Source organism: Ciconia boyciana, chromosome 3 (assembly GCF_034638445.1).
Source record: "Ciconia boyciana chromosome 3, ASM3463844v1, whole genome shotgun sequence".
NCBI classification, from domain to species: Eukaryota; Metazoa; Chordata; class Aves; order Ciconiiformes; family Ciconiidae; genus Ciconia; species Ciconia boyciana.
This window is the reverse complement of record NC_132936.1, coordinates 104,210,001-104,225,000: the sequence shown is the minus strand read 5'-3', so window position 1 is coordinate 104,225,000 and position 15,000 is coordinate 104,210,001. Positions and strand designations below refer to the sequence as shown.

The window sequence follows — 15,000 nt, the reverse complement described above, 5'->3', positions numbered from 1 at the left end:
TGCAGCACAGACAGCTCAAGATGTCAGGCTGCCAGGAGAGGTTAAATTATCTAGAGGCAGCTTTTTTTTTTTTTGCAACTGCAGGACTTTATGGATTTAAAAAATCTTTATTCATGTTGACCTGGTGGGCAACAAGTCGCCTTGCCAAACAGGAAAGCCAAAATCTCTAGTGGACTTAGGATCAGAGGTCTTCAGCTGGTGAAGGCTGCTCACGTTGCAGAGCGCAAGGTCGTGGTAATGGGAGGTAAACAGGTTGGAGGGGGTGAGAGGGGGAAGGCCAGATCACTCTTCTAGTTGGATGATCTAGACAGTGGCTATAGAGAGGGACTCCGCAGGGAGCCTCTTAACCCAAGGATAAGGCATGAACAGCATCTATTAGGCAAGTGATGGAGAACCTCTCCAGGATGATGAGCGAGTCCACTGTCAGGGGAGCAGTCTCACCACGGGTAGCTCCAGGTCAGACAGCTTTAATGTGTATGCACAGCAGACCGCACCAGCACAGGTACAGCAAGAGCAGAAGAGATTCAGGGGAAATATTTCTGCTGAGAAAACCTCATACAAAGCATGAACTAGATGTGCACAGGCACCCCCGCCCCCAAAGTCAGAGAAAGGTGAGGTTTCGGAGTACGACGCAACCGTCTTAAAGGAGGTGCTTGAGAAACTCATGTGCATCATCCACACATAGCCCTGAGCCCCTTCCTCACAGGAGGAAGATTCAAGCCTGTGGGCTTCTGGGGCAAGCTGGCACCTAGATGTCTATTCCCATATCCGCAGCCTCTCATGTAGGAAATCCTCTGAGGACAAGTCCTTCCCAGTCCCTCCCTACCTGTAAGACACTACATCTGAGCAATGCCCTGGTCAAGCCAGCAGTAACGCAGTGAGGCATCACACTACTTCTGAGGCCGCTTCTCTGTGGGCTTGTGGGGAGGCTGGTGATACCGGGACCAGCCCCTTCCTCGCGTGCATCCCACCGAGTCAGGGACCCCCCTGCTTTAACAAAGAGCTACAAGGCGGCCCACCTATCCACCAGGCCTGCTGCAGATTAGGGACTTGCGCAATTTTCAGCTGCGGGCACAGATCTGCCACCTTTTTACAGGATAACGCTGCCCTGAGCAGCACTGCCCTACAGTTGGTTTTCCTGCAGCCGCAAGGGCAGCCTCTGCAGTACCTTGCTGGTGTCCTGGCTCCCGCCACGTTTATCCAGACCGTCACCTCCTCTCATGCACATACTCTTTTCCCCGAGCGCAGCGAGCTGCTGCGTGGGACCATCTTAGCACTGCGAGTTGGTGTGGCAGCATATCAAGCAGGAGGCTTTGGCTTCTACACAGAAATCGGAGGCAGGTTTTGGAGAAAGTTGCTACACTTTTTGGCGCGAAAGCCACGGCAGCATATGGCCCAATGTTCTCAGTTTAAGTCTGACACTTAACATTATTTAACAGTTTCTGTGTTAGGTGCTTTATAAGGTAAAGGAAATTAACAATTTTCAGCTAATTAGATCACTCAATTGGCTGAACATCCTGGACACCTCTTAGAAAAAAAAACAGGTTGGCTCAGGCGACAGAAAGGCTAATGCCTCTTCCATTATCACTTATGAGGAGAGGGAAATAGTTGGAAAGGATGCTTTTATTTTAAAAACACAAATGAAAAATGCCTCAACTATTGGACACTCCCGTAAACTTACTTTTCTCCCAACCACCACCTTTCTAGAAAGCAGGGCGTCAATTTGCCCACCGCTACATGTGTCCCAATGCCCCTGGCTACAGCAGCAGCTCTGGTGCCACCACACTCTGCGTTTATTGCCTTCAAGTTTCCTCTCATGACTCCTGCTGCACAAATCTGTAAGAAACAGATTTTTTGGAACGAGAAGAAGATGGACAAGAAATTGGGTGGCCGTTCAGGATGGTCTGCTCTCCCACTGTGGCACACAAAGAGAAGCCCACTCTTTTGGGACAGCACTAACAATGCAGCACTGAGCCTGGCGTTTGGGAAGGGAAAAGCATTAGCCCGAGTCCGGCTCAAAAGAGAAGAATTAGGAAAACAACAGAGGTTTCTTACTGCATTTAATGTTACACTGTAGCTTTTTTACTCTTTGTAAAAAGCTGGAAAACACATGCCCCTCAAATGATTTAAGACTGTATTTTAAAAGTGGTTGTTTGAAATGAAGCTGAGATCCCTTATCCCTTGAGTAGAGTTTGGGGCACTAGTAATCTACTGCTGGCTTACTGTTATCTCCTCTGCCAAGCTCACAAAGAGGAGAGTGAATGGGCACGGCTCTTACAAGGAAAAAAACCTGACAGTGGGGCTGCTGAGATGTCTGATAATATCGGGGAAGTGAAAGTGGTAGTGCAGTGAAAATGGATACTGCGTGATACATTAGATTTAATCACTTGCATTTCAATTAAGCTTTTCCACAAATAAAGATTGGGAAGTACTCTGCGGGCTCCCTGCGGGGCTGGAGCACCAAGTGCCGTTGGTGCTGCGTGCCCCGGCTGGACGCACACAACAGTGCTTCTGCAGCTCGCTCAGGCTGAAACTCCCCTTCTGCCTCCCGGGGTCCTCCCTCTTTGGACCCATCTTCCCATTTCACAGTACGCAAGAGGCATCCCACGCACGTCAGCACCCCCGGAAGATCTCTGTCCCGGGACTGCTGTGCCTGTGGTTCAGGGGATGAGCCTATCCATCACGGAAATGAACCTACTCTCATGCAAACACAACGGCCTTAACATGCTAGTTTTAAGCACAAAACTTGGTAAGCTTCGAGAGTAGAGCGGGCTAAAACAAAAAGACTTTCCATTTTCAATTTATTTAGACTTTTTGCACCTTGAAATTCAGTTCTCCCCTTTCCCCATCCTCAAAAATCATCAATAGCATTTTACTGGGGAGATTATTATCAAATTTCCTTTTCTGCCTTACTGATGAATTAGAGCTGCATGAGATGCAGAGGCTTCTAATGGAAACTCTGATTGCCCTTAACTTACTGCATTGCCAGTAGCACTGCCGGTGAATGGAAAAAACACTAAGGCTCCTACGGCTTATGGTAGTTGGGGGTTTAGTATGTGTTGGGAAATGTAAGAAAGAATCACAGGAGGGGTTACTGTCACACCCCAGAAGCTGTCTCATTCAAAAACTGAAGGAGAAATAAAACTCACGCATACAAGAATAGTCTAACTTTAACTCAGTACCATTGTGGTGAAACGCAATCTGCTACAAGAGGCTGCGTACGATGCCAAGTGGCATATTACGTACCCTGCTGCCAAATTCTGGCAGGTACTGCATACAGGCGCCCACAAAAAACCTGTCCAGAAAAGTGAGTACAGGGATGACCACCCAATGCTGGCTGTGCTGCGGGAACAGCAGAGAGGTTGTTGCATACTCTCCTGGACACATCAGCCAGATGGGAATGTGATGTGTTACTCAGAAGGACCAGGAGGCACAGCCTGGACTGTGATGAGCAGGTATGTCTCTCACCAGCAGTAAGTCCTCTGCTCTCATGGCGTATTTCCGTGCATAAAAGAGCTGGGCAGGCAGAAACTGCTGGTTAGACCATGGATATAGAGGAAAAGTGGTTCACAGAGCTCGTAGTGTGCGGAGATTTTTTTATGTTCAGCAGAATTTGGCCCTTTAGATGAACCATTAACACTGTAGTAGAAGTGACAATTAAAGGCTTATACATCTAGAGTACATCTTATACATACAAAAATGTTGTAGCAGTTAGTAAACATCTGTAATTGGTGTTACTTGCTCTTGCTCACTCTTCCAACCTCTCTGCATTGCAGTCACCTTTGTCTTCTGTGTCTGGCCCTGAAAAGCTCCAACTGTGCCCTCTCCCTCCTTGGTTTACGTGTGTTGGGGTGGGGGGGAGTGAGGAGGGAGGTAGGGGAGAGGGATGGGGAGCAGGTGGTGTTTAATCAGTCTGGCAGGGAAACAGGCAGTTACCGGGGGTCCTTTTGGGGGTGGCATGAAGGTGGTAAGCATGCCCTCTGGCAGCAGGGTACCTCTTTTCCTCCTTCCCATGGCTGAAGGTAGGGGCAGGGGAAGGAAATTGTGCATGGTTATGGGTGAGAGCTGTTGTGAATGAAGCCGGCTCCACCAGCCCAGGCTTCCCCCAGTTAACTCTGACAAACCTCCTCCCAGTGTAACCACGCTCTTCTGGCCAGGCAGAGCCCATCGTGATGGGATAAACTGCTCCATCTATTCCACCCTGAGCCATGAAGCTGGCCAAATTGGGCTGCAGTCACCCCGTTACAAGCTTCAGTGCAGGACCTGCTGGGGACCGGTGAGCCTCGCAAGCCTGTGCGGTCAGAAGGCAAAGTCTTATATCCTAATGGACTGAGCTCCCTCTCATTTGACTCCTCTTTATCCCTTGCGGAAGGAAATGGTGCGACTCCAGACGGCACTGGATTAGATAACCTCGAGGCTGGGCCTCGCCTGATGGAGCCAGCCCTCCCCGCAATTGCATGAGATAAGCCACTTCGGCTTCCCCCTGAACATTGATACTCGAGTTAGGGTATCAATGTTAAAGGGCTTTTATTTGCAACGTTGGTTTCCCCTCTCTCCTCTAAAAACTTTCTGAAGTTGTAGACTACTGCTTTAAATGCATTTATGTGTCTGTTCTCCCTCTGCCACTGTTCTCCCTCTAAGTCCCAATCAATGCAGCAGCCTTTCTGCTTAGCAACAGATAGCATGCCACCCTGGTCTGCTGCTCTCTACAAAGCCTCTCCATTAACTACAGAAACAAGTTCAAGGCCACATCTCTGAGCGCTCTGGACCACCACCTGGAACACGGCTTCTTCTGACGGCACATTTCCACCAGAGCCTTGAAACCGCCCCCCTGCAGAGGGCAGTTCCTGAGTCCCTCCGGTGGCACACCAAATGAGGCAGAGCCCGGCTGCGTACCTTCCCCCTCTGCAGATAAGAAAGATGAACCTTGCCCCTTCCAGATCTACAGGGAGAAATCATCTCCAGTATGTTGATTATCTTCAGCTGGCCCTTCTGGCTGGCCCTGCCTCTCTCACCCACCCACACTCACGCGTCAGGAAGACATCGGGCTCTTTCCCTGCCTTATGAAACCTGGCAATACTCTAGTACTGCAGGTGATGGGCTCTGTGTAACTACAGAAAGTGCTCCAGTATCCTGAAGACTCCTTCCCTCTTGGACCGAACAGTATTTCTTAACTTCACTTCTTGTGTTATTATTGTCACTTCAATAGGATACTGAACCATGGCTACTTCACCTCCCAGGTTCTCTCTCTCTCATGCAGGTGAAGGACACACAGTCCTCCTGGACCCCTGCAATATTCTGCTGTTACTTCCTCACTGCCTCAGTATTACACCTTTACAGATTTAAGTATCTTTGGAAACAGCGTCCCCGTTGCGCTCCACGCCAATGTTGGAAGGCCTCTCCGCAAGCAAATCTGCACGCCACTGCTCTCTCAGCCGAGGGACACCTGCTTTGAGAAAGGGCAGGACCCCAGAAAGCTGGGCCAGAAACCAGTGCGGGTCACGATGCTGCTATACCTCTCCCATGGTTTCCAAAAGTTATGACAGTTTGCTAATTCATGTTATGAGAGCCTGGCTCTCGTCCATTTAAAAACACGTTGAAGATACCAAGCAAACAGTGTTCTGCGTGAAGGTGACCTATTCAAAGTCCTATAGGACGGGCAATCCTATCTGTAAGACTTCTGTTAAAGTCAGTCACACAGCCCTGACCCCTCACTGTGAGACGGTATCACTGGGACCTCCTCTTTTGGCACGCCTGCCTTACAAAAATAAAAACAACGCCCCCCTCCACCCCACATCCATAAACATGATGGCTCTGTGACTCCAAATCCAGGTCTGCATTTAATTTTTGGTTTTAAAATAAACAAATGAAACTTTTTTCCAATTAGCATTTAACATATATTCACACACTTGACTGTATAGTAACACAACAAAAGGCAGCTCTTCAGCTGGCACAGATTAATTAGCTCCAATGATTGCTGGGGCTGATTTACACCAGAAACTGAGAATCCAGCCCAGAATTTAGTTCAGAGTCATGGAGAAAAAGCATGGGGAGGGTGGGATGTGGAGGGAAAAATCTTACAAAGCTAGTAAGCTAACCCACTATTTCACATCTCTCTGGTATGACATTTATATAGAACAGCTTAGATAAAGTTTAGAAGATCAAACATTTTCCTCAATTTTCACAGTACGAAATATTCTATGTCCTTTTAATGTGACACATTAAAACAGAATATAAGAAATTTCAGCCGATCAGGTCTCGTGAACACCCTCCTCCTTCACTGGACAGTGAGGCTTCTCCAGAAGTTCTGAGTGAGAAATTTAGCTATGTCGTCTAAAAGAAATTGAGAAAGTCTGGAAGAAACATGTGCAACTTGCATGTTACCCATTACCACAACTAGGATTTATTAAATGGTAAGAGAAATCATTGGTTTCTTTTCCTTTTCTTTTTTTTCCTCTTTTTTTTTTTTTTTTTTGCAAACACCAAGTTTTAAAATTGAACTGCCTAGCCTAATGAACTCTTTCTATATGCAGGATGAAGGAAAAAGCATTTCAGCTTGTAAGGGATAAGACTTTATGCAAGTGAGGGACAACATGGGTTAAAATTCACCTTGCTTCTCACTCCTCATCTATGATGGATTTTTGGAGAACGACGGACATCTGGAAATCAGTTTTACATAGAAAAATAGAAAACAGGGAAGAACTAGGAAGATGAATAAAGGCTCATCACAGACACAAAAGACCAGAGCAAAAAGAAGCTTGGATTTGGGTATTCTTGTCTGGCAAGGAGGCAGGCAGTAAGGCTAATGAAGCATTTGCGATATGGGACGTATGCCAGCGTAACAAAGAAGATGTGCATCAGCTCTGCAGATGTGCCAAAGCCCCCAGAGCAAAATAATGACATAATCACCATCAGTGTCACAGACCAGACTGTACACAAGGTGACATGGGAGAGAATAAATAAGAGTCTTTAGAGGCCTGTAGTACACACACGGGAAGGAACAGCCATTCCTCACAACTGCCACAAGAGAGTGGCGAGATGTTGGGTATAATGTGTGCAGCTAGCAAAAGAAATCTTGAATTGTGCAAGGCTAACGCACTATAAATTGGTGCTTTTCTCGATCTCCAGTTGACATTTCAATTCCCACTACCCCTTGTTGAATGCAAAATGAAATGGCAGTAGGAGTCGGAAGAGTTTGCCAAGTTTTGGTTTGGTTTTGTGGGTTTCTTTTTTTTTTTTTTTTGGAAGGGGGCTGTTTTGTTTGAGAAGAGGATGGGGCAATAAGCATGAGTACCGGTAAATAATTGTAAAAGAAAAAAAAGACCACCAAAACCCCCAAAACAAAACACAGCACACCACCACTACATGCACACAGGCATAGAAACCCTGCACCATTCAGCTGGAGCAATCCTAGGATTCCCCCAAAGCAAAATTAGAAACAAACGAGGATGGGTTTTGCTTTTTTTGGGGGGGTTGTGCTTTCTGGTTTACTGCTATCCATGAACTAAACCAGGAAAAATCCCTCTAAAATATTTTTCCACGCTAAAATACAAGATGACTATTTCATTGATCAGTAATAAAACACCGCTTAGGGCAATTTAGTACTTAACATGTTATTTGCGGTGGGGAGTAATCTGAAAAGCTCTGAGTAGCCTTAAATCATTTCACAACAGCTCTTCCTGCATAAAAGCAAGTGTTCGCCTCCATACAGCTGTGTGATTTTGTGGTATATTTTTCTACAGGACTTTTGTCAATTTTTAAAGGGAACATCTGTTTGATAAAGTAGAACAACACTGGTAGTAATCCACAGGCCTAAGTGGGCAAACTGTGAAAGAGCAGGAGATAGGCTGAAGGTGCCAACAGGACTCCCGCAGAAGGAACGCTCAAGTACGTAATTGTTTGCAGGATCTGGCCCTACAAGAGGAGCTCAGAAGAACAAAGCACTTGGCTTCACCAGTGTCCCTTTTCATTGCTTCTAATGAAAGATTCATAAGAATAACTTTAATTTTTTATGATCTTTTTTTGCATTACTGTATTAGCTGTGTCTACTTTGTATGCAATTTCTTCTTAAATACAGAAAACCTGTTTCAAAATGCCAGGCATAATAACTTAATCAGTACAATAATTCATCTTGATTGTTGTGCAGTCCTTCTTAACAGTAAGGAAGTGAGGTGGAGCCCAGAAAATGTTTTATATGATTATTCCTTTTCATTGCAAAGTGATGTATTTATGAAGAACGCAGGTGAAGGTCTGGAGTGGAGTTCTTTTTTATTTTTTTTTAAGAGAAAAAAAAATTATTAAAACCTCCCTAATTTGCTAGTTAAACTTTTCAGTGGAAGAATGATTGTATTTGTCCTTCTTGGCTTCGCCCAATTAATTGGAGCAGTAACATAACGATTGTTAATAAACAGCTCTAATTTGACTGTACTTCTTGCCTGTCTACTAACCACACCGTATCTTTGTTTAGCATATCATCAGGGGAAACAAGGAAGCATGTATATAATTTTGTTCTGGTGTATATGAAGTTTAATAATTACGCCACAGAGGATTCTAAATTAATCGCAGAAGGCACAACAATATTAATAATCTGTTTAGCAAACTCGGGCATCTTTGCACTTTGATGTTATGAGCAGAGACAGTATGAACTGTGGCAGTTTTTTAAATCGGGCGAGTGTTTGTTTCTGTTACAGCTTATACCAGTGTTTTCTTTTATGCTTTTTCTACTGTGCACCTTTCTTCCCTCTAAGAAAAAAAACCAAACCACAAACCAAAACCACAGAACGACTCAACAAACAAGCCTGTGCTTATTTGGGTGCGTTTCGGTCAAAGCTGACAGATCAAATTTTTCATTTATTTACCAAAGTTTCATTGCAGCCATTCTTCATAATTACAACAGCGTTTTAATTTTTTTTCTTCCCTTGAATAGGAGAGAAGGGGTTCTGAGAAAGTTTTTAATTAGCTAAATAGGTCTGTGTAATCTAGATGAAATAAACACGCCCGTTTGAAAGGGTTGTTAGAACTTTTCCAGCCATTTAATCCATAGATGGCTGAACACAATGATACCTTCCACAGAAAGCTACAGCCACCACCAGCAGCTGTTAGAAGAGAGCTTGCTCCCTGCTCCTATTGATAACCCTTTGTGGAATGAAGAAAAAGAGCTGAGGGAAGGAGAACTGAATGTCAGACAATAGACATCGCTACACACACTGTCTCTGAACTTTCCTCATCTCTGAAGGACAATTAATTATGAAGGCCTTTGGGGTAGGTCGAAGCAAGGGAAAACCTACTGCTGGCCCAGCACTCCAGCCGCTATCTCTGTGTTTGTTAAATGGTTGTGCCTGTTGGGGAACCAGAGTAGCAGCCACCAAAATAGCCAATAGATCATTTAGGAAAAAAGAGCAAAAGATTTTTTTATGTGTGTCTGTCCTTGTATAATTCTATTCTCACTGTGAAATCATCCATACACAAAACACAAGGACAATTTTTTTTTTTTTTTAGAAGAGCCACAGGGTAGGTTACAGTCAGAAACGGCCTCTCAGTGGTGTGTTAAAAAGGATGGTCTTTTCACCAAATCATTTCACAGAGGCAAAACAGACAAACACAAAGAGTTGAGACTTTTTCTCCTACATTAAATAGAGTAACTGATAAGGTCAGACATATGATACCTAAAGACATGAATCTGTGAACTCTTGAAGTCAAAGGACTTCTCTGTGCAAAGGAACAATCTTTCAAAGGAAATAGATCATAGAACTCCACTGAATCCCCTTTAAACTTTATGAAGCAGGAGGAGAAAAAGCTCTAAGTAGGGAAGCTTGACAGAAGAGCCTTGAACTATTTTCTGAAGGAAAGATGAGACCCTCCCTAGGCTGCCACAAAACATCTTTTTTTTTCTAAAGGCTCTTCTGAACTTTGATATGTGCCAAGACACCGCTATTGAAAGCTGTATAATTATGTGCTATAGCCACTGTAGAAAATGCTTTGTTCACCACAACAAAGAACAATAAGCAAAGTAAAGTGACATTACGCTGTATCTTTTTCTTTAAGAATGTTGAGAAAGGTCACGGTACGTTATAACTAATAAAGCTGTTGAGTAAGGAAGTTTAAAGTTGATCTTGCTGTGCTTAAATGTAACCCAATGACAAAAAGGCAGAGGGAACTAAAATTGTAATGACGTTAAAAAATAGATCATATATCAATGTGCCAACTTCATTATACAAACACCTTGAATCCAAAGGACACAAACAGAAAAACCTAGTGTAGTCCTGCAACAGGATTCCTCTCGTGATTCTCTCCCTACTAGCTTCCAACTACAATCTGCAGTTCAACTAACTGCAAAAACTGATTAATAAGCATTAACTGATACATGCAACGCACGGACCTTCTATTGCAAGCCGTGGATTTTGTTACTTGATTAAAAACGGGCTTCATTTCCTGTGCGGTTTCAAGGAAAGCTCTGCTGTTTCACAAGAGAGCCTCTTCAATATTTTTTTAAAAAAAGAAAAAGGTCTGAGGGCATCAATTACATTTCCTGAAACCAAGATTTTTAGGTGAAAAAGAAGTTCCACCTAGACATCTATGTTTCAGTTATTCTTCAGAGGAATCAGGACAGTTACGTTTGCTATCCTCAAATTGCCAAAGCAGCTTTACTCTCCTTGCTGCAGATCACCAGACAGCAGCCTTCCGACTTTGTCTTTAAGAATGCTGAGAACGATGGTGAAATGCTACAACAATAAAGCCCTTGAAGAAGGATGTATACAGCTGAGGGAAAAAATGCGAGGAGTTTAATACTGAAACAAACAACTGTCCCGTTAAGCTGTGCCCACTGCTGGTACCACCAGAAGTGCAGAGACTGCCAGGGCAGAGCAGTTCGTATGGAAAGAGCAATCTCTGAGATGGACGTTAGCAAGATACAGACTTGATTTTCACTTCTCTTGAGGCCACTTTGCACTGCTCCAGTTGTGTAAAGCAGTGTTAGGGTGGTTATAAATTGTACTTTACTGTGTATCGCAAAACCACTCGTAAATGGCCTTAGTTTAAACAGGAATCAGGTCCGAAGGCTTTAATTCTCCTTTTGATGGACACCAATTCAGGTCAAGATGAATCCTGCACATGAAACTGGGGAAGAATACAGGTTCCTAAAATAAGCACATGAGTGGCCAGAATTTTCAATAATTTAGGATGTCTTAATTTTTGGATGCAGTGCTGGGCACACTTCATTTTCAGGGAATGGACTGTTGAGGACCTCCTGACAAAGTGGCTCTCATTAATAGATCTCCAGTTGAGCATCCCAAAATGGAACTGGCTTAAAACCATCATCACTTCTGAAAATTTTGGCAGCCAGCACTCCTCTCAAGGGTTCGTAGGCCGCTTACGTGACTGGGTTATTACTTAGATTTTATAGGTGGTGTTATTTGAATTGTTTTACATAATCTCATTGATTTTTATGGGACTAACTCAGAGTGCCGTAAGTTAAACATTCTGCTAAGACGTGAGTACAACTGGTCTTAATTAGGTTTTTCCCACTAGTACGGTTTTCCCCTGCCAAAAGCAGAGCAAACTTCTTAAAAATGGTTTTCTCCCCCTTCGAAACGACGACACGTGCCATAACTAGCGCTATGAAAAGAGGCAATCATCACATCAAGCCCCACTGTACCAAAACTGCATACAGTGTATTTGTGCAAATAACGCAGCTTGGCAGACGTTTCACTATTGTGATCAATCTCAATAACTACGTCTGCAAAATCGGGCGAGTTCCCGTGAAGCAGCAGGCAGGCTGAGCTCAGAAAGATGGCGTGTGCGGGGGCTTGCTTTGGTGCTCATTCGCTCGCTACGCAGAGGAGCGTGGCGAGTGTAAGGAGTAGGCAGGAGGGCACAGAGTGAAATCACTAGCACAGAGAGACCCTGAGACTTCAGAACTAAGACTGAGTCGTTAAATGCCCACAAGGAAAAGGAACGGGCATCGTGCAGAGAGACGTTAATACACGGAGAACAACGGTAACTACAAAAAAATGCCAGGGAACAAGGATGATGGAGGAGGAGTGGAAGCCAAAGCAAGGCTAAAAACCAGGTATTGTCCTCAGGCCAATTTCTTTTGCTTGTTGTAAGTACATAAATCGGGAAAAAAGATCTTATTTATGGTTTTTAACCGTATTTTTGTTTTAACTCACAGCATGTCCCCCTTGTTTGAAATCATCCTGCCACAGTCACAAGTGTGAGCTCTCATGATCTGTGTTAGGATGGATTTTGAAAGAGAGTTACAAAATTATTTGGGATTATTTTTTTTTCTTTTAATGCATAGCAACAATACCTGACTTTACTTATTGCAGCTGGCATTCAAAAGCCTATGGCAACACCACAGATGAGACAGACATCAAGTGGCACAGCAAACTGTCTTCTCTTTCTGACCAACTTCAGCATTTGTGCTGGGACACTGACATTTGCGGCTTTCATTCACCAAGACAACCCACCTTCTCCCTCCCTGGAAGAACAGCCCCAGAGCAAAGAAGCATCTTCACCTTCCACAAAAAAAATAGTGGGTTCCCCCCCCTTTCAAAACTTAGTTTCAAATTGCTCTGCGCAGCTCAGCACAGGTTTCTCCAGCTAACCCTACTGCGAGAGAGAAACGTGGAACTGGCTACACACATACACACACGTGTGCACACAAAACACAGGCAAAGTTGCATCGCACTGGAGGAGGCATTGTATCTGTCTCTGGCTCACAGCCACAAGGGTACAATGGCAAAGCTAAAAACGATAGGACATGTGGTTTGTTAAACAGCTTATTTGACTTTGCTACAAGCTGTCAGTAGCAACGCGCAGGGAAAGGAACACAGTATCACAGATTCCTGAGCAAATCAATGGCACAGCCTGATATGGACCAAATGAACATTTTAGCTTTATCATTTTTTCCTAATAGTCAATTTAGGAGTAATAAAGTATATGCATGAATTTCACCCAAGAAGAGATAAAGGGAGAGGGTTTAGGAATAGTAGTGTGGGTGATTTAAGAAAAACAGCGTATCAGACTAATCAGAAGATCAGCAAAGCATCACTGAAGTATGAGAGGAAGGAACTTTGATGATGCTAAATATGGCAAATGCTCAGTTTGCTAAATCCTTTTGGATCCAATTTCAACATTACAGTACTTGTCATTTTTGCTTTGCAGCTTGTGGGGGAAGGGCCAGGCATTTATCAGGAAAAGTTACATTGGCTACATTAAAAACTGTGCTGTGCAGTTTCATGATCTCATAACTGCTGGATCTGCAGTGCAAAACCAAGATTTAAACCTCTAGAAAACTCTCATTATACTAGATAACACAAGAAAGACTGAGTGAAAGAATCTGCAAATCATTGCCATTTATAATATCTCTTTCCCTCCATGATGGGGGAAAAAAAGCCAGGGGCTCCTTTCCTACCAGCTGCTAGACCCCTTGGCCGAGAAGAGGAGACTGCAATCACCAGCAGCACTAAACATACGAGATTTATATTTTCTTATCTACCTGAAAACACCTATATGCTCCCCACAATTCTTCACTGAAGTAATCCATTTACATTAACACTGCAACTAACATTTTGAAGAGGAGTAATTAAGTGGCTGAAATCATCAAGGATATGAGAACTTTTGAGGGCAAAGAACATTTCAACCTACGTTCTGCAAACAGGAAAAGGTTGCGTTAAGAAGAAAAAAAGCTTGAGGGAATTTAAGCACATTTTGACAGAAAAAAGTTGGTCACACTTCTCTCCTTATGTATTTCCTTTCCTTTTCCTGTGTTTAGCTATTATAGGCATACAGGTAGACCTACCTCCCGGGGTGGGAGTCTCCTGTCTTGTGCTTGCATGAGTACCTAGCAGGGCCACAGCCCTCAGGAGGGCCTGGGGGGGCACGGCACACCAAACATGAAGCCTGGATGTTGTCATCAGCTGCAATGAATGGCAAACCCCTCGAGGAACATCCTCTTCCCCCCTCGTTCTTCATCTACCCCTTCCATGCAACCATTCTCCCAGAAAACTCTGCGTGCCCAGAAGAGGGGGAAGGAGCTGAGAGAGCCGAGAAAGTCTTTGCTTAGAGACTTTTTGCATCATCTGAACTTACGTGCTGTGAAAACGAGCACTGCTAAAAATCCCTCGGAAGGATTTTAGGCAGGAAACTACCCTCCTTATGCCGACAAATGTCACTTTTGCTGCAGGAGGGGCTCATTATGCAACTTGACCCCCAGTGAAAGGTGCAGACAAAAAAAAATAATTAATAATTAGTACCACCATCGCCTTCCCACTCCACTTCACCAAGAGATGGGGTTACTCGAGCCTCCCCCTCACGCACACCCTGTTCAAATGCATCATTACATCTGACTACCTGAACAATGCAAACTGCCATCCTCAGCAGGGAGAAACACTCTCCCGTGGTATCGCCGAGGGTCAGCATGTTAATGATAACAATAGTCTGCTGAGCTACCAGGCTGGCCTGTAAACAGGAATCTTAATCAAAGCCACAAACCCGTTACAGCAGAAAACAGAGCGCATTTACTTCGAGTAGTCATTTTATCCTGCAGCTTGACAAAGCAAATGCATTTTAGTTCTATAAATCAAATGAAGGAAAGCAGAGGAAGGTAATTGCAAGTGTTTGATCACACAATTACGGAGCTTTAGAAGAGCTGTGAGGTGACTTCTTTCACTACTGTCCCTCCTAAAGGAAACTTCAAAAAGTCGAAACTAAGAAACTTATCAAAAAAAGTGAAAACTTTTATCTCTTGTCAAGTCCTAGTGAGGCGTAAGTCTCCAGCTACCAGGACTAAAAAGATTAATTAGCATCATTCAGGGATGTGGAATGCCCAGATTCCACCGGTCATGGCCACAACAAAAAGGTACATTATTTTAAAGGCAGCCAGGACCACGGAGCGACTCACACACACACAGAAACAAAGATCGGTGCCTACCTCAAAATCATTTGCTTTATTGTAGTGCATGTTCAGGGCCCTGTACAGCTCACAGTCTCTGGTTATAG

The 15,000-nt window shown here is 44.1% G+C and overlaps 1 protein-coding gene across 2 annotated transcripts in view; it reads right to left on the bottom strand.

The window, feature by feature from the left end:
• The window catches only part of PROX1 (prospero homeobox 1), a 49,797-nt gene that overhangs the window by 13,099 nt on the left and 21,698 nt on the right, over positions 1-15,000 (bottom strand). For both annotated transcript variants that reach the window (XM_072856925.1, XM_072856926.1), the window contains exon 4: positions 14,933-15,000. This exon is cut by the window's right edge and continues 127 nt beyond it. In XM_072856925.1, the coding sequence (XP_072713026.1) occupies positions 14,933-15,000 (68 nt within the window). The remainder of the gene's footprint in view (positions 1-14,932) is intronic.